Below are 26,577 nucleotides of genomic sequence, written 5' to 3'. Positions count from 1 at the left end.
AATTTTTATTTACAAGATTTTTTTTTTATTTTAGGTGATTCTTCCTTCACCTCGAAGGGAACACATAATTTTGATATTTTATCCTGGTGGAGTGAACATGCAAAAAATTATTTAGTTCTCGCCACCATTGCACGTAATCTACTAACCCCTCTGAGGTTGACAATTCCATCGGAGTCTTGTTTTAGTGCAGGTACTAGGGTGTTAGATGACAAAAGAAGTTGTATGAATGATGAAAGTCTAGAGATGTGCATATGCTTTAAAGATTGGTTGGATGTTGAAGATAGATTATAAAACAAAGGAGGGCATGACACTACATCTTATGATTCACTTGAAGCAGATGATCAAAGTTAATAACAATAGGAGAAAATGATGGAGTCAATATTTTTTGTATACCCAATAGTTGTATAGCATTTTTCCAAATTATTATAAATTTTGTTTTAATTTTATTTAATTTATTTGATATTTTTTAATAACGCAATTCTTTATCTTCAATTTGTAACTATATTGTATTTTTATATTTTATTAATTTATTTCATTTTTCAATTTTCATATTTCATTCATCCAACCATTGTATGCTTTGTATCATTCAAATTTAAATGAAATAAAATTCTTATTTTTCTTTCAATTTGTTATTCACTTTGAAAATTTACCTCTTTGACTTCTTATTTGGTTAAGTATATATATTTTTTTCATTTCTTTGTTAGATTTTTAGTTTTTCAAATAATTCTCAAAGGAAAGTTAAATATTTTAGTTTTGCTAAATAAAGAAATAAAAAATAAAAAATAAAAAAATAATAAAAAAAATCAATCTGACTCGATTTGACCCACACCGAAGGTATGGCCTATGACCCACGCCCATGGCATGACTTACGGTCTGCCCAGCCCATGCCCGTAGCACAGCATGGCACGGGCTTAGGCCATGGACTGTGCCAACCGACCCGAAATTATCTCTAGAAAGTGTGGCACGGCACGACACGACTTGTTTTACGCCTCTAAGAGCGATAATGGTTGATCAGTTATAAGTTTTTCTATTATCATATTCAAACTAAATGAATTGTGATTCATGGGGGCTTTAGCCCAGACGTCTGGCCCATCATCACAAGTCCAGTCCTGCGTGGTTGGTTAGACCAGGTTTGATCTATACGGCGTAATCCTGCTTATTCGGTGTGAAATGGGTCTTTGACTAACAAAATATAAATGAAGAATATCCAAGTAAATTAACAATACAAGACTATACGCCAAAAATTAAAAATTCAATGGCATAATGAAAATACTGCCTTATCTGCTCAACAAGCTGAATCATTGGCAATCAGAGAAAGCCTTCTCTTTGTCTTGAAGGAAGGTTGGAACAGAGTAATCTTCGAAATCGATTGCTGTTCTTTGGTGAAGAGCCCAAATGCTGGTTCTCTGCCTCGTTGGGTTGTGATCTTGAGTGCTATTTTGTTCTGGGTGATCATCAGTTCTCATTCAGCTTTGTGGGCAGAAAAGAAACTCTGCAACCCATTGCGTTGTTAAGAAGGGTTTTTCCGTTGACTGTTCTTATTTTGGCGCGCCTCCTGGTTGGCTTTCTGCAGTTCTAGAGGCTTACAGTCTTTTGGTCAAGCTAGACTCTCTGGTTAATTTATCTGCTTTGTTTTCTTTTTCCTTTTCTTTTAGTTGTTTTTTTTTCTCTGTGTTTTCTGGATGTTTGTTTTATTCTTCGTTCAATTAAATTATCTTTTCTACCAAAAAATGAAAATACTGTTGTGGTCCTTGTGGATAAAATTGTTCATTCCACATGCACATTGATTCTTCCCTATCTTCCACTAGAAATAAAATCTGCTCTGCTCTTCTAGTCTTCTCGCTGGCGAGTGGCGGGAAGTATTGGAACCAGATATTTTCTGCGGGAATTTGACTGAAAACAAAACACAATTTAGGATTACTGTACTCTCTGAATAACGTGTAGAAGTATCAGAGATTTGGTTTCGGAGGCAAGGCAAGATAGGTTTACTTCGAAACAGAACTTCCTCCCTTTCTCAATCTAGGCACGCACTTCACAGAAAAGTTTGATCTAAGACTTTTGTTTCGCGTCTCTCTCTCTCTCTCTCTCTCTCTCTCTCTGTGGTGTCATTGGGTTTGAGGAAGGACATATATTCAGAAGAAATGAAAAGATAGACCATAATAGTTATCGGTTATGGGTCTCGTATGCATCTTCTAAATTTGTTTGTGGATCCATTTCTTATCTATTCATTTAGGGTTCTTTTTTTATAGAGTTTTTTTTTTTTTTTGGTTAACTTTATTTTTGTGAGTTCATGGGTCATTTATGCTGTGATGGTTTGTTTTGCTGTTATTTGGATTATTGCCAATTCTTTAACTACAATAAAGAAAAAAGTATGCAGTTCATGGGCCATTGCTGCTGTGATTTCAGCAACTACACTACTTTTAGTACAGTATATGGTTGGTGGGGATTGTGGATGAAAGAGAATCAATTTGGACGCTAATTCTGATTGAGCAAAAATGTTTTAAATCATTGTGTACTTTAGAAGGGACAAGAGGAAATTGTTATTTTCGCTAGAAGTAGAAGATTTCTGGACGAACCTGGTGATCTTTTCTAAGTAACTATATAATTAGAGATAATTTCCAGTAGTCATGCAGGATTTTGTTTTGGATACATGTCTGTCTGGCTTACCAAGCTTTCATGGTTATGCTATTGTGTCAAAATTGATATTTAAAATCCAAGCTACGAAGCTGTGTTGCTATTTGAACCAACCACAAGATCCACCACATGCTCTGTAGGCATTTAATAAATAAGGAAGAAAAGGCAACAACAATTACTTAATTTTCAGATTGTATAGTATGTGATAACAATTTGTCTTGCTTCAGTTGTTTCTTCTCCAATTCTCGTGGCTTCAATATCATAATTTTCAGATTGTATGGTATATTATTATTTTTTAAATAATTGATTGCAAAATCTGAAAACCCATCAAAATAAACCAATAAAGACACTGCCAACTAACAGAATGGAAGCCCAGGTGGCAAAATGGCATAGCATTTAGGTTGTGTTTGCGAGGTACCATTTAAACAAAACCCTAGAACAAGGATGAGGAAGATCATACTTTTGTCACTCCACTAGTAACCTAGTTGGACAGCAGAGTTCTGTGGTGTTCAGTGATCACTTGTTTTCATTCTTTAAACAATGATCAATGGTGCTCTAAACATTGGTTTCTACGTGACAAATGTACATACTGTAAATGAGCCTGGAAGATTTCCATGTTTTTTTATGAGATCTCAAGCCAAAAGTTGATGAATCTTTTATTGAAGCTTTTCCAATAAGGGCTATTTTGAACTTCTGATTTCATTTTCTTTGGCTTTCAAAGTGGATGGTGTTAAAATGAAAAAAAAAGTGTAATTTTGAGCTTTTGGAATTTTGAAATCCCAAGGCTCAAAATCTGTTGACTGTTGTCTAACCATATGGGCCTAGGTTTAATTTGATTCGCTTTTTGGAGTAAGGAAATTAACTCCAGACTAAAAGGAGGTGGGTGGTCTTTATTTCCCTCCTAGTATCATTTAATGCCTGAAAAGCTCTGTTGCTAATTTTCTATAACTCCCTTCTAAGAAATATTCCTTTTGTTAATGACTTCATAGAGCTCATTTTAAGTCATTAACAGGTAATCTCTGTCAGCCATCCCCATTATTGGTCCTTATGGATATTGGATAGTGTACACCAATTGATCTATACATTTCTTTTCTATGTTTTGATTCTTACTGTCTTCTTTAGTCCCATATTTCTGTTGAAAATGCTAATGTGGTGTTCTCCATGTATGGACACCTCCTGTACTGACAGACTGACCCCGTATCTCTGTCACAGGTCAATGTTGCATGCAATTTCTGCCACCAACACTTCTATACACTACTGGAGTAGTCCTACTTTTCCCAGAAAATGTGTAGTTCCTGCCAGGCTTCATATATCTGCCTCATTACTAGATATGGGTGGGGTTAAAATAGAGTATACACCGTGGTTGATTGTTGGATTAGGAAACCCTGGAAATAAGTATCACAGAACTAGGCACAATGTGGGTACATATTTTTGAGAGTATTTGTTTGAACTCTTTCTCTTTAAGTTTATTGATTAATTCTCTTTCTTTTACTGTTCTCAAAGAGACAATATATGAATTATCTATCAACTTTCCTTCTGATATTTTGGCTAGACACTCTAACCCAGGTTGGTTTCGAGATGATTGATCGCATTTCTCAGAAAGAAGGAATTTTATTGAATACAATACAGTCAAAGGCTTTAATAGGAATAGGTAACACTTCAGGTTTATTTATTTTTTAATGTTTCTTTCTATCCCCTCTTTTATTAAGCATGGTTCTTTTAACATTGTCTTCTATACTTTTAAGTCAGCATGCATCACTGTTGGCTATGATGGCCTATGATGCCCATAAACAGAAACTAATACTGACATGGATAAGGGAAATGGGGATATAACCCTCCATTTCCAAAGATCTTAGACATGAATAAGAGAATGTGTTTTCCATTTGTTATACTTCTTTCATCCTTTTATATCTAGTTTTAGCTAAGTGTCATTTTCTAATGCATATATCTTACCAAATTTTATTAAACTACTAATGTATGGTTATATGCATATATTATAGTTTTATTTATCAAAGCATGCAATTTTGTGTATTTTAAAAGTGTTAACGCTATAAAGTATACTCTAGGAGTGTCAATGCAGTAACCAAAATACCGGGTACTAATATTTCCAATATCAGTATGCTAAACAATTACAGTTACACGGGTATCATTTGTGATGACAACCATGTAAAATCTACTAAAACTTTTGTAATATAGTTCATCGTTTTATTTCAATTTCATGCATAACTTGCACTGTTAGAGCTCAGTTATGAGTTGGTGGCCATTCAATTTCAATATCTGATCAGTGCAGGGTCCATTGGGGAGGTACCAATTTTGCTGGCAAAACCTCAGGCCTACATGAATTTCAGTGGGGAATCGGTTAGTTTTGAATTGTACTTCTAATTTGACATTGCCTCTCTGCAGTTGTCCACATGCATGTTCTTGTACTTGTAAAGAACAAGACCACCTCTAAGCAAGTATGCCCATATATTATGTGATTATGTCATCACTTCTAAAGGTCATGAATGCTTTGCTTCTTCCTTAAATTGTTTAGAAGTTGATAAAAATTTGTTGAAAGACTTAAATGTGAAGTAGAAAACAGGAACCTTCATTGCATTAACCATGTGACAATATTTTGAATTGATTTTTGACATAGTTGACAAATTGTAAATGCACTTATATGCACGGAATCTACTTTGGTCTTTTCTTATGGTTTTGTAGGAAAAATGAGTCAGTAATCCAAATGTGAATTTCTAATTTCTCTACCTTTTCTGAGAAAGGATTAGCTGAACGCGATGGCTGTGGAACCAATGATAATATTCCATGCCAGTAATAAAATACATGGGAACCACACTTCTCATAGTGGGGCCCATGAATTTACTCATTTCCATATCTAAATTGTTATTCTGCTGTTTTTTTCCTTTACCAAAATCAATCATGTAATTTATATAGTTCCTTATCTATAGGTTCTATACAGGTTATGGTGTCCATCTGTGGCCCTGAGTGTTAGACAGTCAGTTTTTCTTTTTTTAAAAGGTGCACATTGTGGTCTCCCATAACAAAGACCATTTTGGGTTGAGATCAATTAATTATTTCTAGTCAGTTCAGACCAAAAGGCAGGTCAAGAAGCCTAGTCCAATAACTAGTCAGTTGATGGTCAAAATGAATGCATCACTAATTAGTTGGCCAATACTAATGGTGCAGTCAACTAATGGCTAGTTGTCCTAGTCAACATAGTCAAGGACAAATTAATTTTAAAGTTTTATTTGCTTCTCTTTATCTTGGATTCATATATGGTTTTATTTCATTATATGCATACCGGTTGCTCTAAGCATTTATGATGGAGCATGGTTGGGTGATGGTATATAAAATAGAAACAAGGCATAAGATGAAAGAACAATGAAGTAGTTCTTCTAGTTCTTCCAATCAGTGGTTTGCTGGTATGGCATTACCTGCAGAAGGAGTCCACATGAAATAGTCAAAGTTGTAATCCTTCCTTGAAAAACAAAGACTGTCACTCCCTATCTCAACCTAACCAAACTTCTTTCTTTTTTGTCTGTAAAGCAAGACTCTATTGACTTATATATGTTATTAGACATTTTTTTTTGTTGACTAGTTAATGTCTAGGTATTGACTAGCCACAGCATAGCCTAGGGAGGCTAAAATGACCAGCCATTGGCTCACTGCATTGACACTCCCTGCATTTTATGAAATGATACATAAAACTGTTTCTGCATTAATGGTATCTCCAGTTTGCTACTATTAATATCTGTACTTTTCAGACTATAACATAGTTGTCAAGGCGAGGCCTAGGCGACAAGCCCTTGGAGGCTTGTCTTGCCTAATTGCCAAGAAGTTTTGTACATTGTGTTATAAAATACTTTTATATTCTTAATTTTTTTAGATTATAATTATAAAATAGACATTATTAAACTAAAATATTCATTTTGTGTGTTTATATACTAATTTGTTTTTATTATTTTCTTATTTGTTAAGGTTTAATCAACATAGGCATTACTAAATGATGTATTGAACCCTCAGAGACTTAAAAACCTGAACCAGTAAGTAAGGAAGATCTTACAGTTTTGTCTAATCAACACATTTTCTTCTTCTTTTCTTATAACAACAATAGGGGTTCAGCCCCTATATATTTTGAATCTTCTTTTCTTTCATATTTTTCTTCTCATGAATATGTTGACTTTCTATACTTTAACATGAAGTTTATACTTTTCTTATGAAAATTATGGATAATTATTAAGGAATTATGGTTATGGAACCTAGGGAGATACCCTAGGATATATGCTTTTTTACTTAAAAAAAAAAAATCCATCACCTAGGTGATGCCTAGGCAACAAGGCACCTCCCTGTACCTAGCCTCGCTTTGGCACCTTGAAAACTATGGACTATAATATTAAAGATACTAGTTATATAAGCTAGATGTTTCCCATCTTAGAAATTATTTGTCTCTGTTGGCCATGTTTTCTGCTAGAGGATCCTGGATGCCAGATTTTGAATTTCTACTTTTTATATTTTTCTACCAATCTTTTCTACTTTGCATGAATTTAGATCAACATGTGTTTCATGTCCTAAAATTACTGATTACAGTGCTGTCAGCCAGAGTGGAAAAGCATGCAACTTTGTTTTCTTCACTGGATAGGCCTTTCTTAAAGAAAGGGTTGAACTGTGTAAATTTTTTCACAATATTAATACAAAAAATTATTAACTGTGGCATCCACATAGTTTCAGTAGAATTTATCTATGTTCCAAAATGCATTGCTATATACTTGCACAAGATGTCTATGATCTAGTGCTTTGTTGGAATGTAGATTATGCACTCACAAATTGATGTTGGATTTTACCTTTTCCAGTTGTTATGTCTAAAGTATGTAGAACTGACTGGACTCATCTTTATCTCCTTTGCTTTCCTAAGAAATCAGTTCCTAAAGGATTAATCTATCTGCAGGTTGGACCACTTGCTGCATACTATCAAGTACCTTTACGTCATATACTATTGGTACATTTTACAGCATCTGCATTTTCTAAGTTACATTTTAGTGAATGCCTTTCACATAATGGCCATGTGAAATATTGTAGGTAATGTCTGATTCTGGAACTTGGTTAATGTAGGTCTATGATGAGATGAGCTTACCAAATGGTGTCATGAGGATTCAACCAAGAGGAGGTCATGGTCATCATAATGGGTATGTGATTTGATATGTGCATGGTAGCATTCTCTGTAACAATGTTTTAAAAGGCATGAGGTTTATACCTCAGAGGATCACTTCAGATAAATGCTCAATAAAATGCCTTGTGTACCCCCTCTTTCTTTTATTGAAATCAGCTAACTTCTTTCAACATAATAATAACAATAATAATGAAATGCCTTGTGGCTGAACCTCTCACCTTGTTTTAAGAAAGTTGCTATGGTGCATTGACTGAATTAGATTTTCCATCACAACAATGAGTTCAAATTAACTTTTCACTTTGCATTTTTATTAGTTTACAGTAACTTTGATTTTTCAAAACCATTTTGAGGTTTTATTTTACATTGAGAACTTATTAAATAGGTAATGGAAGATATCTGTGAACATAATGTCATATTTTTAACATAATGGCTAAACATCATTATAAAAGCAAAAGTAAATCAGAATTAGTCGTTTCTATATCTTAAATCGTTCATCTATGTATTCTTTTCTAAATGCTTTTATACTTGTACTCTTTCTTATGTTAATTCGTGTTGGTTTAAAACCAAATATTTGACGAGGCAAAAGTCTCATGCATAGAGGCTTATGCCTCATCCAATTAGAATTCCTAGAGCCTTGATTCATACCTTTGCTTTTGAGAACTTTATTTCCACCATTTAGAAGGTTTGACTATTCAGGGACTTTAGACCGCTTTTGTTTCCATATGAATAAATTATCTTTAACTTACACCATTACAAGTGTATATTGCAAACCTTTATACCACCAGTATCTACTTTAGAATAAAATAAAGTTGCTCAAGGACAAGGTTTGTTCTTGGAATTTTTTTTTCTGAAAAACTGGAGTTTTTTATATTTCTTGGACTCTTTTGTATATGGGGTATGGGGAGTATATGTGCATCTAGGCCATCCTTGCAGTGTTATCAATCACCAATTTGTTTTAGGTGTCTCTGACGGTGAATATACAGATGTATGCTCAATTAATTGAAACTTGAAATTGAAAAAAAAAATGGTAGAGACCTGGTGGATCAATACACATCTAAAACCCATATCCATGTCATATTGTGTTAATAATTTGGGGTAAGCTGAAGGCACCAATTATCACATGTTAGTCTCCTAGTTTGGGGATTCAATGCTACAACTCCGTGAAATTTAAGAACATCATGACTATTTTTTCCCAACTAGCAATTGGTGCTTGGCAAGGCCTGGGGTAAGCCTTTAAAAGTGCAGGTTCTGTGCTCCATCTCAACAGTTCTGGATTTTGGATACCTGAGCATGAGTTCTGTATTGTATCAGATATTTTTGTACAAATTTCATCTCAGACACCTCATCTAGCTATATCCTAGCCATATTCAAGTCTCATAGGGATCAAGAGCTCTTTTCGTAAGGTGCTTAAGGAAAACAGTTTCCTTTGTTCTTTTATATATATTTAGGGATTTAGAAAAGAAAAATCTTTATAATGGTCCTCTTACATTGGAGCTTTCTCTAATATGGATTTTTTTTTTGAGAAAAGGTAAAGTATTTCATTAAAGAAAAGTAATTACAGGAGACCTGCCCAGTAAGACACTGAGCAGGAAAACAAAGAAAACTTTATACATACCAAGGGCTTCTGTTCAGCTAGATACAAAAATATTGCAGTTGTCAAAAAAAGTATTGTATGGAATGTTCTTGAATAATTTGTGAGAAACCACCCAAGAGTAAATTCTTCCCCAAAAAACTTTTAGTACTGAATCATCTGAATTGTACTTGTTCTCGAAAAGCCTCCTGTTCCTCATTTTCCAAATTGTCCATAGCACTGCTGGTGGAACTACTCCCCAGATGACTCTTCCTTTTTTAGATAAGCCAGCTAGGTTCCAGCTCCAAAGTAACTCCAACAGACCTTTTGGGAAGCATGAGGACACCTTGAAGAATCTCAAAGCACGAGGACTCTTCCTTTTACGTAAATATGATCTAATGTATGTACTGTGTGTAGGCATTACTGCATGTATGTATTATGCAATAAACATTTACCTATCTGTCTATACATATTTATTTCTGGAGATAATGACTCGTTTTTCTTGATAATCATTTTTAATTTAGTAAAGAATTGACCTTTTCTCACCTATGCATCACTTTGTCATCCGGATTTGCTGCATAATTATGATGTCAATGATTGTAATGGTTGTTGTGATAAGAATATTAATTATATTAATTATAGGAATAATGTCCTTCCACTTTTCAATATCTAGTCTCAGCTTCCTCATTATCCTCTCAAAAAGCCTAGGATTTCCTTTTCTCATGGCATGTGAACTATTATATAGAAGCATACAAGCTCATACCAATTTGTAAATTGGAAAAGTTAAAACCCTGTAGATATTTCCTAGTTTTCCTAACCTTCTAAAAGCAACTCAATTATGTCTATGACAATTGACAATGTCAGTAAGACCAGATTTAAATTCATAAAGATTCTGTTTTTCTATTTTTCAAATAATTCTAAAAATATGGAAGAATATCTAATCTGTTCTTGTGTGTAAGTTCTTATTCCCGTGCTCTTTTTATTCTGCTGCTTCTACATCCTTAATGTTTTAGTAAGAAGAGACAAGATTGTCCCTGTTGCTAAGCAACATTACCGCAATACAGCCCCCAAAAAGAATAGACTACAGATAGAGTGGAGACCTCCTACAGAGGGTGTGGTAAAGCTGAACTTTGATGGCAGCAGTCTAGGAAACCCAGGGCCTTCGGGTATAGGAGGGATTTTAAGAGATACGGATAGAAACATCCTATCCCTATTTTCAGGATCAGTGGGAGTTGGCGATTCAACAATGGCTGATACTGGCTGCGGTGCAAGGAATACAGGTTGCAAACCAACTAGGAGTGGAAAATCTGATAGTTGAGGGAGATTTTAAGGTGGTAGTGGGTTGGTTGTCGAGTCCAGAAACAGTTCTATGGGTCTACAGGGATCTTCTTAAGAAAGTTAATTGGCTCACAAGGAATATGTCAGTCACCTATCAGTGGGTCAGCAGATTAGCAAATGCCATGGCTGATTCTTTGGCAAAAGAAGGGGTCTCAAGGGTTGAATTATTTTCTGCTACTCTATGAGTGTATTCTGTTAAGAGTTTGTTTATGCTCTCACCTCTAAGGGGAGGTAAGTAGGTAACACCTTGTGCCTCCTCTTAGGGTGAATGTACACTTCCTTTCTTATTATTAATAAAATCACTGTTCATTTATCCAAAAAAAAAAAACATTACCACAATACAGAACAATGAATAACCCCTTTTCTCATCATTAGTTAAACAATTACTACCATAGAAAAGGTCTTGTATGGGGATCTCTAGGCCCAGGGATACAGGTTTAAATCTGATCTTGCTTATATGATCTAGTGGGCCAGGCAGCACTTTGCTGTATTTTCTTTTTTTGCTTATTGTACTGTTGTGGTTATTTTCCCTGCTACTATTTTCCTAATAGCAGGGGTTGTTTTTTATTAATAAAATTTATTTGATCATCATTAGTGGTAACAAATTGCTTTTTAAAATGTAGGGGCAGTCTGCAATAGCAACTGCCAAACCCATTTTGGGTATCCTCAGACCTTGGGACAGTTTTTTTTTTTTTGTACACAAATACTCAATGGTATTTCATATTTGTATTTAGTAATGTTACCAAACAAGGTTCTTGCACAACTTTCAGATACTGATGTGGTTCCCATATGTTAGATACTTGCAATGAAACTTTTTCTTGTTGTTGTTATGACCATTAGTTACACTTGTTTCAGAGTGAAGAGCGTGATGGATCACCTGGATGGATGCCGAGAATTTCCTCGGTTATGCATAGGTTGGTTATTCAAGTACAATTACCATTGTTAATTGTTTATGTTCTTGACTCACTGAATCGCCCAGGCCCCCAGTATGAAACATTTCTATAATGCTTGTAGGTATTGGCAATCCTCCTGGAACAATGGACATGAGAGCATATCTGCTACAAAAGTTCAGTCCAGAAGAGAGAAAACAGGTAAACTTGCGTCAATGTTTGACTGATTTTATACCTTTGGATTGATCATGCTTGTTTTTGAGAAGGAAAATCTAAATGGGAAGTCTCAGTGAACCCTCTTCAAAGAATACCATCCAAATTAACATAAGATGGGATTTTTGTTCTGTGCCACTTCTTGAGGACAACATTTGAGTATCAGATTAGCTGGATGGCCTCTGTTGTGCCATCTCGAGATTGAACTTGTACTCTTTCAACACTGTAAATGGGTTAAGGCACATCAATCATATTACGCAAGAAATCCCTGTTTGGATCTTATCTTGTGTTTGATGTGATTATGGTAATGGTTGTTCCTATATTAAGCTTAGAATCATAACGTATCAAGGGAGGGGGGGAAGCTTGGGCTCATATGGTTTGTGAAATCCTGGGTGCAACTTCAGGGCACTGACATGGATACAGATACTCAATTTGATATGCTAAAATCATGTTTTTAGTTTAGGAGTCTTTTTCAAAGTTTGTTGTCTTCTTTAACACTGATATCCTGTAATGTAAGATGCAACAAAAATTCAAATACACACAGAAGATTTTACAGTGAAAGTTGCTAAAGATGTACTATTGTATACTTCGTCAACAGTATAATTTAACATTAGAAGGCAAGAGAATAATTTGTGAAAATAATAACTTCGAACCCAAAAATATCTCTGTGATGCCTTATATCTGGTTACAGTGTCAATGTTATGTAGTGTCAACATAAATATACCAAATTGAGGTATCCATGAAGTTGTTTTTATTACACCTGTGTGCAAACTGGTTCTGGACATTAAACTTGCTAGGCTCAACGGTGTGCATGGGACATAAATAGATCATATACATCTGAGTGTGTGATGTTTGAATCACCTTTAGATATCCATTGCGGTTCTCTAACTTGTTATGATTGTTCTGTAACTGTTGATCCGTTGCTGACATATACACGTAATTTGGGTTTGGTCATGTTTAGGTGGACGCTGCGCTTGAGCAAGGTTTAGAGGCTGTAAGGACCCTGGTGCTCAATGGTTTCAATAATAGCATCACTAGATTCAATCTGAGCCAGAAGTACAAGTACCATAAAGTTTGAATTGAAAACCATATGAAACGAAGGGGGATGTAAAATAGTGCGGCAGTTTCTATAATCAGAATCTGTTGTGTAGATGAAATTGACTTTTTAAAATAACTTATTTTATCTAACAGATAAAATATAAAAAACAAAAGTATCGTGGACTATTCATTAAATTTTCGAAATGTGTTATATTAATTATTTCTTTCTTTCTTTCTTCTTCGATGCAAAGAATTGGTCTGCCATTGGCTAACAAGATGAATGGGGAGCCTTGATAGGCCTTCTTCTTCAGTGAGCAAAAGAAACCTATCAAGGCCTTGCAGCCCTCACCCATGGGGAAAGTATTTGTGACAGTTAAGGGTGTCAATGGACCGGTTTTGGATTGGACCCCATCCAGTCCAAAATCAATTGGATGGATTGGATGAACCAATAAGACATGTTGGATTGGATCAATCCGGTCTAAAATGTTTATTAGGTTGGATTGGACCTGATTCATCTGTAATAAATTTATATTGGATTGGGTTGGACTAAAGCCAATATCTGGTCCATTGATATAAGATAAGAATATATGTATCAATGGATCAGATTTGGATTGAAACCAATCTAAATCAAAGTGAATTTGAACAGATTGGACAGTAGAGACATTGAATTGGACCAATCCAAATTGGTTCAAAACATTCATTGGATTGGATTGGACTTGGTCCATTTATAATGGACTCACATTGGACTGGATCGGATTGGACCAAATCCAATCCAATTGACACCCCTAGTAACAGGAAAGGCAGACATCTGGATGGTGAAGTCAGAAACAAAAATGAAAACTAGGATGGACTTCATGAGATACAGAGGGGACTGGTTGCTGTTGAGGTCATCGTATGTTGGCATTATAGGTTTTACTGTTATTGAAGGGAACGGAATAGAGAAAATAAATTGGAAGCAAGCAGAGTTTACAAAATGAATTCGCATCAGCACCCCACAGCACATCCCAGCCATGTATTGGGAACATCTCCCAATGACAAATACGGGAGATCTTTCCAATACATGCTGAGATGTGCATGTGAGGCGCAGATGTGAACTCTTTCAAAACTAGCAAAGTTGTTATAGCTCTGCAGATTTTACAACCTTTGTGAAGGTAGAATACTAGAATCTTCTGTTTTCTCAAACCAGTCCACCAGATACCAGAGACAGTCAATATATTTTGGGAGAATGACGGTTCAGCCCAGGGTCAGAATTTGTAGGCCCAAAGTACTGTTGGGGTAGGTGCCAGTTCGGAATTGATACCAATTCACAGGTGGGCATTGGTGGATAGAGTGTGGATTGTTGACATTTTGAATGTTTATAGCTTTGCAGTGGAAATCAGAAATCTGCATTGGATCTGTCCTTACTTTTCCGATATATTTTATCCTTTTCTTTTTTGAAATCTTCATTTTACGAGAGAGAGAGAGAGAGAGAGAGAGAGAGAGAGAGAGAGAGAGAGAGAGAGAGAGAGAGAGAGAGAGCAAGGAGTTATCGCATGAGGGGGTAAAAATGGGATTGTAAAAAATTAATGGTCATATCAAATGCTGTGTTTGGTTGCAATGGGAATTTATTTGCACTGATACAAAATCATGGTAGTGCAAATGATTCTAGTGCAGACTATAATTTATTTTTATTTCAAAATTTACCTTATTTGTTTATTTGTTTGATTGCAATACAAATGAAGTAATATAAAACCTGGAGCAGAATAAAATAAAACCAAAACAAAGTTAGACCAGAATTTGCATTCTTTTCATTTGCACTTCCATGCATTTATACTCGTTCAAATAAAATTGCACTTCCATTCAATCTCATGGGAGAAAATATGCAGACCTAAACATCAGGGTTGCTTGGGCTTTAGAAGAATGGGGGAGTTCAACGAAGTTCAATTTGCAAATCAAGTTTGGAGATTATTCTCCTTATGGATAAGTTACTAAAAGAAAAATGGGTCAAAAACAATTCAACTTTCAATCTGAAATCTTCACCAAATGATTCAGGTTGGTGGAAGAAGGTGGTTTCCACGTTGGACAAGATGAAAAGAAATTTGTTTTGGAAATTTCAGAATGGCAATTCCTGTCACATCATGGACCCTTGGATCCCAACCTTAAGAGAGGGGGCTCCTGAGTTAAGGAACCGACATCAACAAACTCAAAGAAGTGGTCCTGTCAAGGAGCTGTTGAATCCTGATGGAAGCTGGAATGTCTAATTACTATCTTCTTTATTCTCAAAAAACACAGTTAAAAGACCACAAGAAGACTTACCTGATCTGTGGAGGTGGAAGAAGTCTAAGAATTGTAATTACACTGTAAATTCTGGTTACAAATTTTTCACAGGCCATCTCCCCTCTTCTTCACTTTGTACTGCTCCATGGAGAATCATCTGGAAGGCGAAAGTGCCTCACAGATTACAAGTCTTCATGTGGAAGGCTTGGTGGCACGGTGTGAACACAAAAGATAAACTGAGGTTTCTTGAGATCCAAGACAAATATTGCACAATCTGTGGATCTGAAGAGGAAACTTGGCAACGCTTATTCTTTGAATGCCAATATGTTAGAGCAGTTTGGTTCGCAGAACAAATCGGTGTCAGCTCAACAGAAGTTCATGGTGTTCAGTTGTTTTCTTTTGTTTATAGATGGATTGGCACAACATTTAACTCTCTGCCTAAGGAAGTTCAAATGGGCTATGTTGCAAAGTTCTTTATAATCTTTTGCCTTATATGGGATACGAGGAATCAAAAAGCTCATAATAAACAAATATTGGATCCAATCCAATTAGTGGATATGGCCGACTCTTATTGCATTCCAAGTCTCAATAATGCTAAAAATAAATCCTATCTTGTCATCATCATCAGCAGATAACTCATATCATGTTTGTTGATGGATCATACATTCCAACTTCTGGTCATGCAGGTATTGGTTTTATAGTGTTATCGAAAGATCTAAATGTCATATATGCTGAAGGAAGGAGAGTTCATGGTTCTTCCGCAACTCAAGTAGAATGGTGGGCCTAAAGAAAGCTATTAACCTGGGAATTAAGAACCTCTTAACCTTTTATGATGCAGCTACTATATAGTAAATAGTTTGAAGGAAGATGGTATGGTTGATTGGAGTGTGATGCATATGCAAGAAGAAGTCAGATCAAAATTAATAATAATAATAATAATAACAATAATAATAATATAATGGTGATGGAAGGTGGGCTTCTGGCTCTGGCTGTTATATGTCATGGGCTAGAAGATGATGTTCGACAGGCCCAATATCTGGGGCAAAATTGTTGGACAATTACAACAGGCATGGACGCTCCAGTTTGCCGGCCGCCACTGTGTCAGGTCCGGTGAGTAGTAGTTTGCTCTTTGCTCCCTACCAATAAGACCAAGTGGATATGCGAAGCACGTGACGTGAGAGGTACGTCAGATCAGAATCGGTAGGTAGGACCAGATAAAAGAAAATCTTAACTTTTCAAACGAAAAATAGAAATCTGACGGTTAAAAGGGGATCCAATGAAAATTCTATCACTTTTCCAGTTTTTCTTTTTGAGATTGACGATGACGATTTCTTTCGGTAGGTGGGCGCCTGCCCTACTTCTGAACCTCTCGTTTGGGATTTGGGAAGGGAAGGGACCCACCTCAAGTGGACCGTTGGGGGCTTGGAGGACGTGGGAGACAAGCAGAGCACTAGAGAAAAAAAGGGAACCAGTACCACTGCCCTTTTCCTTTTCATTAGACCGTTGCAGTGCGAAGCAACAGCCGAGTACATAGAAGAAGTAAACTCAAAGCAGGAGTAACAAGAAAGAAGACTTCATCGCTCCAACGTATCTCCTAACACCGAGAAAACTTGGAAGAACGGAACTGAAATTCGAATTCTCGAAACCATGGCAGAGATTGCTGCTTCTCTGCATCCAATTCATGAGCTGAATCCCACTCTTGAATCTCTCTTTGCCGCCCTCGACCCCAAATCCTTTATTCTCTCTCACAGGTCCAGCTCTGTCCATGTCCAACCCAAGCCCCCGTTGCACTTCCCCCCAGCTAATCTTACTCTGCAACGAGGGTTCAGGTACAAAGCTTACGCGGAGTTGAGAGAATCGAGGCTGAGGATGAAGCACTGTAACCAACAGTCCGATGTACCTGCATCAACAACTACGGCGACGCCGCCCAAGAAAAAGGTCACGTTTCAGGGAATGGCGCCGGTCACCGCACGCAACGGCACGTCGGTCGTTGCCCGATCGGTGCCGGACTTCTCTGCTGTACTAAGGAAAGAGAATAGGAAGCCGATGTCGATGTTGGAGATGACGCCACCACCTTCCAAGGCTACGAAAGCCGGGGTCTTGCCGAAATTAGGGAGCAGGTCGGCTAATGCAGGGGAGAAGAGAGGTGGAGGTTTAACGGTGAGGAAGAGCTGTGCCACCGTTGAGGAGCTGAAGGGGTTCTCTTTGGCCGCTGCATCTGCTATTAATGGGGAAAACAGAGGGAGGACTAGTAGGGGGATGACCAAGACTGTTCTGGGTTACAGGCAATATTAACTCACTGTGATCATCTGATCAAAATTATCCAGTGTCTCTATAAATTGGATTGGATTTTCCATATTCCCTTTTGTTTTTGTTTTTCTTTCTCTTTATGGAATTCTAGATTGACAATATTTCTTCTCTTTCTCTATGTATAAAGAAAGATCTGGAGAAGTATTGAGATTTAATTCAAGAAAGATTTTTCCTTTTGCCAGAATTTTGATCAAGTTTTGCTTCAATTGTTCTTGTCAAATTGATAGATGGAAAAGGGATGCCATCAACCCAATTCCTGGTCTGCCGTTATTTTATTTTCATTTTTAAAATTTTTGTTTTTACTGCAACGTGTCTTGCTAGCATTGATTAAACTTGAGGCAAATTACACTTATTTTTAGCTTGAAAGTTACAACTAAAAGTTTTAAATAGTTGCTTTTTCAAGAAAAAAGAAAAAAAAAAAACATTCTGGTAGACAATGAGACGCGTTTGTAGAGTTGCGAATAAATCGGATTTAATCCCATTCAAATTCAATAATTTGTTTAGGTAGGAGCAATAATTGGGGATTTTGAAAGCATTGATCAGATAGAACTCAGATACTTGATCCGAAATTCAATTTGATTACATATTTGAATACTTGGTTTTATAAATTTATACTGATTTTATTCAAATATATTGATATATTAATCAGATTGAATTCAAATCTATGGTGGACTTGTGGCAAATTTTAATGAGACGGGAAAGGCATCGTACCCGAACAACTTTAAGACTTTAACCAATCAGAAACCTACCTAAATTTGAATAATACCAGTCGATTCATCACCATTCACCAATGGGATCATATTGCTCGACTGATTATCAGTTTTTTAGATACAGACAAGGTACAAATTATCGATATGCACAGTTGGTAAAAATTACATATTAGTATATTACACAATTCGGTGTGATGCTGCTCTTAAATTAATTTTTTAAGTTCTCAAGTCCAACCATGATACATTTCAAATATTTGACGCATGGACGCATGTTAAATCAAAATTTCAACCAAGTCTATTTAGCATTAAAAAGTAAAAACTTGGAACATTATTAAGACCGGTTCAAATTTTTTGCCTCACAATACAGTTCATGCACTATAGATGTTGCCCAAATTATATGCCAGGACACCTCTAGCAAAGGTATTAACCTCCATAAGTATTCAGATGACCTAAGATGGTGGATTCAAAAACTGACCAGTATACTTTGAACCTTTGGGTACTAATGTTTGATCCAAATTCAATCCGAACCGTCTGCTGCGTATGAGCTTGTGCAGCTCTGGGCCTGGAATAGCTTGGCTTGATCCGGAAAAAGTTGCATACTTACAAGCAATCAAGCACAGATAAAAACAATATTGAATGCACAATAGACTTTTGCCAACGAAGACCAGCCACAATGAAGCTCAATTATTTGTACAAAAAAAAAGAAAAAAAAATTACCTTGTTTTGGATTCACATGGAGATTGGAGGTACAACATTAGGGTTCCCTGAATCTGTAGTGACTAGGGTTTTTTCTACGGGATCCAAGAGAAACCAGGTCTACGACTACACTACTGCCAACTCCACGACAATTTCATCGACCAAAGTGTCCAGTATGTCCAATTCCACTTCGTTACCTGTCTCGAATGCTTCAATCTCAAAGTCCGTCCATTTCCCAAGGCAATGACTCATTTCCAACTCTATTATCTCATCCGGGATTTTTCCAGCAAGATCTGACCACCTTCTTATCTCCTCGTAGACTTCTTGTACCAGCACCTCTCTACTCTTCTGCAATGGCAGTTTTGCCCATGTCTTATATCCTGATTTACAGTACCGCCCAAATTTCAAGTCTAAACACTCTATCACGCAGTCAAAAAGGAAACCCCTTAGATGGAAAACCTCTTTCTCTTCCTTCAAACTTGGAATGCAGTTGGAATTTATCCAACAATTATGGGCGAGAGAATTCAACTTGTCAAGGAGAGGGCCTTTGAGGAAGTCTGACAGTGCCAAGCCATCAACAATGCTCAAGGCTGTGTCTCCAAACAGCAGCAGCTCAGCATTCAAGATAACCTCCCTGGCATGATTTAGCTCACATCCAGTTAAACCAATATCCTCAAGACCAATGCCATGAAATATCCTAGAAAGAATGTTCATGGAATTTGTCACTATCTGGTTTCCAGCCCCTCCCCCCATGTTTAATGAGGTTGCAGAATCTGATAGATCTGCATCAACACTTGATGGCTGCAATTGATCGTATGAGCAACCCATGGACTCAGAATGCAGGTTATTTCCTGGGATCAGAAAAGCATTTAAGATGAAATTGGAAGAGAACTTGAACAGGTAAAGAGATTTATTTAAATAGGAACTCACATTTGGACTTGACATAGAAAGATTTATATCTAAATTTTTTCCCCCTCTCATAACATTTTATAAATGAGAGTGTTTCGGTTTACACATCAAAATAAGGTATGACCATAGTTTCTTACCTGGGCTGTCATCAAGACTACTAGAGAAGCAACTATCATTAGAAAAAGAAGCTTCAAGAACTGATCCTGGGCTGGGATGATCAGCATCCTTTGTATGCAGTACACCAAATTGAATCCCACTAACTTCTGCTGCCTGAAGACATTGGAAATCAAACATACAACTGTCACGTAAAGATATTTGCATGTGCACTATTGGTTATATAAACATGTAGATCACTGTTTCATTTATCCTTACTATTCGGTAGAGTGCAGAAAACACCATTACAGGGCAAGCAGCAAAAAATAAAAAAATAAGCCAACGATGAAACAGTGATAAATCATGCATAAAAGAAGTATAGACAAAATGCCTAAAAAAACACTTAATACACTTGAGCAAACACCAAACACCAACCCAATAACCCCATGAATACTTCTAATTCCTTTAAAACATAAGTGCTTCAACTTCTAATTCCTATTTCAAGCAAGCTGTATAAGATGCGACACATTTCCACAAAATGATTTTTTAAGTTTTAATTTTGGGTCATGTTCAACCTGGTTTGAAACTGAAATTTGTCCCCAATTTTTGGAAAAAATTCAAGATCTAATGGTTTCAAGATTTTTCTAGAATAGCCATAAATATGAGATAAATCCTTTCTACTTATTTATCATTTCCACTTTTAATCATTCTACTCAATTTGTCCCTATTTCTTATACTTGCCAATACATTTTTCCTAGCTAACAGATATTGCTCAGATTGTCCCCAAGGCAGGAACGGAATGTCAAATTTGCAATGAAATTTAATTCTTGTTTATCAATACCACACATTTCCCCAAGCAGCTGCTTAAATAGAACCACCACTCTCAAAAAAAATACAAACTTCAATCTCATGGTAAACAAGAAATCAATGGGAAATTATACATTAAGGATGATATCCCTTGATAAAGCCAAATTAATATCAGGAACTTCATATTTCTGATGCTAAGTCCAATGGACATCATAAAATTTATTAATATTAAAACCATTAACATGATAAATTGCTTTTAAAATGTAAACGTCTTCTTAGGCAAGGATGAGTTGACCTTTAAGGGTTCATCTTACTTTTAGCCAACTGGAAGGATGACGAGGTGCTCAAGGAAAATGCCTCAAGGCTCAACCTTAAGGCTCAGAACTGAAATTACAAACAGCATTCCTTACACCTTGAGATGCCTTTTGTATCTATGCTTCAACATATTTGAAGACATCTAGAGGTATCATTTAACATTTAAGCTTCATAACAGTTATCAGTTTGTATTCTATAAGAATATATGTTTTTTATACTGTGTTTATGTAATAATTTTATATGCTCCTATTATGCATGTTTTAATACTTTTCCCGATGGGGGTTCTAAAAATTTCAAATGTGTCGGTGAACTTTGTAGGGTGAAGATAAGTCATTTGGGTGATTAATGATGAAGAATATAGGTGGAGAAGTGAATAGACAGTCTGCTATCTTGCCAAGGAATAAGCAGAAGATCAAGAAGGAGAAAAGACCTCTTGCTGTTTAGAGTAAATAACAAAGATATAGATCACTTAAGAGGAGAAGCGAGTGAAAGAGACAAAAAAAGAAGAAAAAAATACCTGGAAATAACCAATACTAACTAAACCTAACTTTTATTCATCAAATCAACCATTCGTTTTTTTTTTGTTCAATTATGATGACTCTATTTATTGACTCAACATAAGGAAACAGATCTTTAACTCATAAGAAAACTGATCCAAAACAACTTTTGATCACCTTATAAACAAGATAAACTGATAAGAAAACCATAGAGACTAAATAAAAGACTCTTTAACTCTTAAATATTTTTTTCTGATAAATAACTATAATTTTTTTATGAGTACAAGTAACCATAAAATTCTGTAATGTACAATAGTTACAAGCAACCCTTTAACTCCTAAATAACCTTTTTTTAAGAAAATGGGCTACATAACAGGCCCTCCACCAAACCCCTGGACCCCCCAACCCAGGTGAAGACAGGGCTCCATCCCAGGTCTCTGCTACAATCAGCTAGAGAGTTTATCAGCAAACTAGCTTGTGCCTTCCAACTCCTAAATAACTTTAAATACCTTTCAATCCTACCATAACCAATTTAATGTAAAGAAACCAAAAATTACTTGGAATACCAAACTGCAATTTTACAATAAATAAAAGTTACATGAACTACTGTAGATAGTACATCCAAAGTTGTCATAAATAGTAATTTTGAATTCTTACCAAGAACCGTAAACTTCTAAGAGAAAAAAATGGAACCCTATTCTAAGACACCAGAAAACTAAGAAATTTTGAAAAAAATAAAAAACGCCAATAAGCTAATCAACAAAAATTCTGAAATTGGTTTAAAAAAGAAGAAAACTGATTTAATTCTCTGCAGATTCTTTTCCTGCTTCAACATCTGCATCATTTCCTAAAATTAGTTATATGTTTTTCTTAATAATCAGTAACTCTTGAAACTTAAGCACATCTAAAGGTCCTGACACCTTGCTTCATGCCTCCACATTTTTTAAACATTGATATGGACTTCATATAATTGATGTCTGGAATTGGATTGGCCACATGCACAGTGCCTCCATCCACATACCCCTAATCGCTTATCACAAATTGATTCCTCCCCTTGTAACCAAAGCACTTTATTATTATTATTATTATTATTATTATTATTATTATTATTATTATTATTATTATTATTATTATTATTATCAGGGTTAAAGACAGAAAAAGAGGCCTTTCTTTGTCCATATAATAAAAGGAGGCCATTGGAATGAAACTGGTAGATAGAGTACGATGACATGACAAATATATGAAACTGGGCTACCATGTAACCAGCAATATCTAAGAAGTCCTGTCCAGCAAGAATAATTTAGCTACATGACTTGTCAAGAAACCCATCCTTGATTTACACATATCTTTCAACATAAATGAAATAAAAACTCACAAACACAATCTCCTCTCCTATGACATGGAATAAAAAAAATAACAACTAACCTGGAGCTTTCTATTTGTGGTGAATGCCTGACAATGTGCAGATGCGTGATCAGAGGATTGCGGACTACTGTAGCATGAGCTATTTCTTTCATCAAAACCAACAGAGCTGTCAGCACATTCCTGAGAAATTGGTCCGTCTGCAGTTAGGGCAGATATCAGTTCTTGGAGAATGGAAGCAGTAGTTCTCCCTGAAGCAGTACCCCTTGTACCAAACTCATCCCCATCTTGACAAGTCAGTTCTTTCAATTTTTGTTCCAAAAGAACACCTAGAGCATCTAGTCTTGATGGTGCCGGCTGAGAAGAGGAAATTCCATTATTTGTGTCTGTTGTTTGCTTTTTCTGCTGTGAAATACTGCTCCCCATAACTTCACCTTGACCCCTTCTCTTCTCCACTCCTGTCGGGGAGGAAGACCCAGTGATGTGCCTCATTGGAGAACTAAACATGAAAGAAACAATATCATTGTCTTTGCCACCAATTGTACCAACTCCTACCTTGCCCGGACATCCACTCTTGATATGGTTTCTATTCGTGGAGCCAGCATTAATCCCCACTCCTTTTCCATTATTGCTACCAAAATTCCTTTGCTTCACCATAGTGGAACTGACAGAACCTGTACTTCTAAATTGACTACTACCACTCAGTGGCCTCCTTTTACGGATAGAGGCTGAGGAACCATCTTGCCTGTCATAAGCACTTCCCTCCATGTTAACTTTAGAGTTATCAGGTACTTTAGAAGGCATCCTCGACCGGGATTGACAGTTTGGATTCCTATTCAAAGCAGCAATGTCTTTGGTCCTATTGGCGACATCACTAGCATACATGCATCTTCTACTCTGGAGACTATTTGATTTCAGCCTGGGTGGTACTCTATCCTTCATTGCCATCACCTGATTTTGCCTCTGAGTCCGCTGCTTGACAAAAGCATTAGCAGCTACATCTACATCCTTCTGAGACTTGTACCGTTGGCTTGGTACACATTGCCGATCCTGGGCTTCTTGAAAGGGAGGTCTTCTGTCCAAGATGTTTTCAGTCTGTATCCGTATAGTGGCCTTGGCATGAGTAGCAGCGGTGAATGCTTGGTCCTGACTTTTCAGACAAATTGCCTCTCTCTCCTGCTCAAGAGAGGATACAGGTGATCTTGCTTTACTCATTCCTGATCCTTGAGGAGGAGAATTTCCAAACACCAAGGTAGACGAGACAAAAGAAGGTTCATGTTGCTCAATACTTGATCTAAAATCCACAACATCTAGCAAATTACCACAATTTTTGCATGAAGACTGCCCCTTCAAAGACTTGGTAGCACTTGTACAGTAATTAGATTGCTTAGAATGATCCAACGATACAACTGTCATTCCCTCTATCATGACCTCATCCTTTGGAGGACCGTAGAGATGAGGAGCATAAGTAAGAGCGCATTTTGCTCTACTAGTAGATTGTAATCCAGGTTCCAAAATCTTGGTAGCAGCTTCCATCAGCCTAGCTGCGTTTTTCCCAGAAAGAATCCTTGGGCTCTTCACAGGAGAAACAAGCTTCTGGTGATTCTTTCTTGAACGTGACAAAACTCCCTTGAATTGCAGTGACTCGGCTCCAAACCTGGTGACTGGCCGTCTCTCAAACAATCCTGTTTTTTGAAGTTTCTGAGGCCTTGCCTCCAGCTTTATGTGACCCTTATCCACAGCCAAATCATCATTATCACAATTAAAGATCTCAGAAGTTCTACTACCATGATCATTGACATACTTCTTCTCCTGGTGGGGGGAAAAGTCAGAAAGTGAAGGTTTTTTTGGTTTATCTCGACGGACGGTCGGCATGGATTCTAGACCCATTAGCCTGGCGACCAGACCTGGTTGTCGCATCTCATGATTCCTTTCAGAATCAACGGTATCATGGTTGGACTTCTTAGCATTTGGGAAACCCCCACGATTTTCATCAGCAATCTGCCATTTATAAATAACAGGAGGGAGAAGTTAGCAAAATAAAAAGGCAGAGATTCAGAACCTCACAAAAAAAACGTCAATAGAAATAGAAAACAAACTGCATACCAGAAGAAGCTTGGCCATTGGCAACTTCTCATCTCCGCCGAACTTCTTGGAAGCTCGTTTTGCTCGGGCTACGACAATACAAGAAAAGAAATTGAAGGTTTTGTATTGAATGATCAAGAGAGAAGAAAATATAGACTGGAAACAAGTAAAATAAAGGGCGCCGCGGTTTCATTTCATTAAAGAAAACAAACCTGGTGGAAGCAGCTTTTTAGAAAAGAGTTTCTTCTTGGCAAGTCTCCGGTTCCAGTCGAAGAGCTGAAAGAAGATGCCTACGCAACCACCAGGCCTCTGGTGCCGCTTCTCTGCAATGGCCAAAGTGGAACACGTTTTTCCTGAGGTATCGTTCATTTCTCCGACCAATGGAGAAAGAAATAGTCCTAAACAAATATTCTTCACAAATTCTTCTGCAAATAAGACCTAAGATACGTTAAAAATGCTCCCTTGGAAGATCTACCAAACTGGAAAAGACGTCCTCCAAATCCCTAAAAGGATCCACGAAAGCGCCTCAAGCTTCTCAGAACAAGCTCTGTCAACCAGAGAAAATGCATGGACCATCAAACATAACTCCTTCATAATGCCATTAATATCTGCAAAATAACTCTCCTCCTCCACACAAATTTCTCCATAAAACCGTGGAAACGTCAATCAGAAAATTACGAATCTAGTCTTATCGAAAAAAAACCTCCTCAATGCAGCTCCGGTGACCAAAATCACCCCATGAAAATACCGCAATCATCACCAGACGACAATCTCCAACAAAACTCCGTACACTTCACAGCGAAAGAAATTCCATAGAAGGAAAACCCTAAAGTGACCCTGTTAACCCCTGAGCATCCTCGAAAGCCGAAGAAAGACGACCACCCAAACAGTACGCAATAATCCACCTCTGCAACTAAAAACTTTCTCCATCTCTTCACGCAATGATCAAGTACTATCCTTCCAAGCAAAATAATCAAACATAAAATGGCGATAATTTTTTGCTTGGGTGCAAAGCGATGTTTGATCTTTACTCAAACCCTAGAAAACTACAGCTTTGCCTCCTGCAATGGCAGAAAAAAAGGCAGCTCTGCTCGAACCCTCTCTCTCTCTCTCTCTCTCACTTACATGTAGTGTCCACTGTACACTGTTGACGCACAGAGAGAAGGTGTGCGTAGGATAGGAGCCGAGGGAGCCCAGATGCGCAAGTTAAGCAGAGAAAGACAAGCGTACTCCCTCTCTGAAGACTGAAAACTGAACTTAGGTTAAAAAAGGGAATAAAATAAAATAAAAAAGACTGAGCCAGTAGAATACAAACAAGGACGAAAGTTTTCCAAACAGAACGTCTGTTCCGTCGATATTGAGAAAGACGCGACTTCATCTTCTCTCTCCTGTCACGACGTGGAGATGAATCAAATTTGAAAATTCAAAAATTAGGGCTTTTATATTATTTTATTGGCACGTAAGTCCCTAGGTACCGACAAGGCGTTGACAACCCAAGATAGATGTTTCTCTTTCTATTGAACCTAGACCGTCCGATCTGCTCCAAAGAGCTGTGAAATTTCACTTAGTCAAAGTATTCATGTTTAGTTTTCAGATTATTTTGACTAATGAAAATATCAGCAGCGGAAACGGAAAGGGTAAAGGGGAACGGAACGGTGGGGATAATGGGACCCACCTCTTGGGTGTTGAA

At 36.8% G+C, this 26,577-nt stretch overlaps 3 protein-coding genes across 5 annotated transcripts; 2 read left to right on the top strand and 1 right to left on the bottom strand.

Annotated features, from left to right (window-relative positions):
• Positions 1 to 1,172: 1,172 nt before the first annotated feature.
• On the top strand, positions 1,173 to 13,042 carry LOC148863677 (chloroplastic group IIB intron splicing facilitator CRS2-B, chloroplastic-like). Of its 3 annotated transcripts, none has more exons than XM_088975251.1 (9): positions 1,173 to 1,596; positions 3,847 to 4,051; positions 4,201 to 4,285; positions 4,925 to 4,992; positions 7,577 to 7,627; positions 7,741 to 7,814; positions 11,562 to 11,620; positions 11,721 to 11,797; positions 12,771 to 13,042. In XM_088975251.1, the coding sequence occupies exons 2-9, from the start codon at positions 3,851 to 3,853 to the stop codon at positions 12,885 to 12,887; spliced, it is 732 nt and encodes a 243-aa protein (XP_088831377.1). In that variant the 5' UTR covers positions 1,173 to 1,596; positions 3,847 to 3,850; the 3' UTR covers positions 12,888 to 13,042. The 3 variants fall into 3 exon arrangements, with proteins under 3 accessions (XP_088831377.1, XP_088831375.1, XP_088831376.1); XM_088975249.1 differs by having other exon boundaries at positions 1,219 to 1,614; XM_088975250.1 differs by having other exon boundaries at positions 1,227 to 1,558.
• A 3,553-nt stretch (positions 13,043 to 16,595) lies between these two features.
• LOC148863676 (uncharacterized) lies at positions 16,596 to 17,597 on the top strand. Its single transcript, XM_088981662.1, has one exon. It carries the CDS (start codon positions 16,751 to 16,753, stop codon positions 17,396 to 17,398), a length of 648 nt encoding a protein of 215 aa, XP_088837788.1. The 5' UTR covers positions 16,596 to 16,750; the 3' UTR covers positions 17,399 to 17,597.
• Positions 17,598 to 18,755: 1,158 nt separating this feature from the next.
• On the bottom strand, positions 18,756 to 26,140 carry LOC148863675 (uncharacterized). Its single transcript, XM_088975248.1, has 5 exons — positions 25,100 to 26,140; positions 24,909 to 24,976; positions 22,866 to 24,803; positions 19,866 to 19,998; positions 18,756 to 19,670 (listed from the first exon to the last, which is right to left on the bottom strand). The coding sequence occupies exons 1-5, from the start codon at positions 25,254 to 25,256 to the stop codon at positions 18,946 to 18,948; spliced, it is 3,021 nt and encodes a 1,006-aa protein (XP_088831374.1). The 5' UTR covers positions 25,257 to 26,140; the 3' UTR covers positions 18,756 to 18,945.
• Between the last annotated feature and the right edge of the window lie 437 nt (positions 26,141 to 26,577).

The sequence above is a fragment of the Nelumbo lutea genome, chromosome 3, assembly GCF_056320005.1.
Source record: "Nelumbo lutea isolate HS-2025 chromosome 3, American lotus-T2T, whole genome shotgun sequence".
Classification (NCBI taxonomy): domain Eukaryota; kingdom Viridiplantae; phylum Streptophyta; class Magnoliopsida; order Proteales; family Nelumbonaceae; genus Nelumbo; species Nelumbo lutea.
Note: the sequence above shows the minus strand (reverse complement) of the source record. Positions and strands in the feature narration are given on the sequence as shown.

Coding starts and splice junctions, on each gene's coding strand:
- LOC148863677 (XM_088975251.1), top strand. CDS start 3,851: ATGTTGCATGCAATTTCTGCCACCAACACTTCTATACACTACTGGAGT. Junction 4,286..4,924: donor AAAGGCTTTAATAGGAATAG/GTAACACTTCAG, acceptor TGATCAGTGCAG/GGTCCATTGGGGAGGTACCA. Junction 7,815..11,561: donor GGTCATGGTCATCATAATGG/GTATGTGATTTG, acceptor CACTTGTTTCAG/AGTGAAGAGCGTGATGGATC.
- LOC148863676 (XM_088981662.1), top strand. CDS start 16,751: ATGGCAGAGATTGCTGCTTCTCTGCATCCAATTCATGAGCTGAATCCC.
- LOC148863675 (XM_088975248.1), bottom strand. CDS start 25,256: ATGAACGATACCTCAGGAAAAACGTGTTCCACTTTGGCCATTGCAGAG. Junction 19,999..22,865: donor CCACAAATAGAAAGCTCCAG/GTTAGTTGTTAT, acceptor CAATGTCTTCAG/GCAGCAGAAGTTAGTGGGAT. Junction 19,671..19,865: donor TAGTCTTGATGACAGCCCAG/GTAAGAAACTAT, acceptor TTCTGATCCCAG/GAAATAACCTGCATTCTGAG.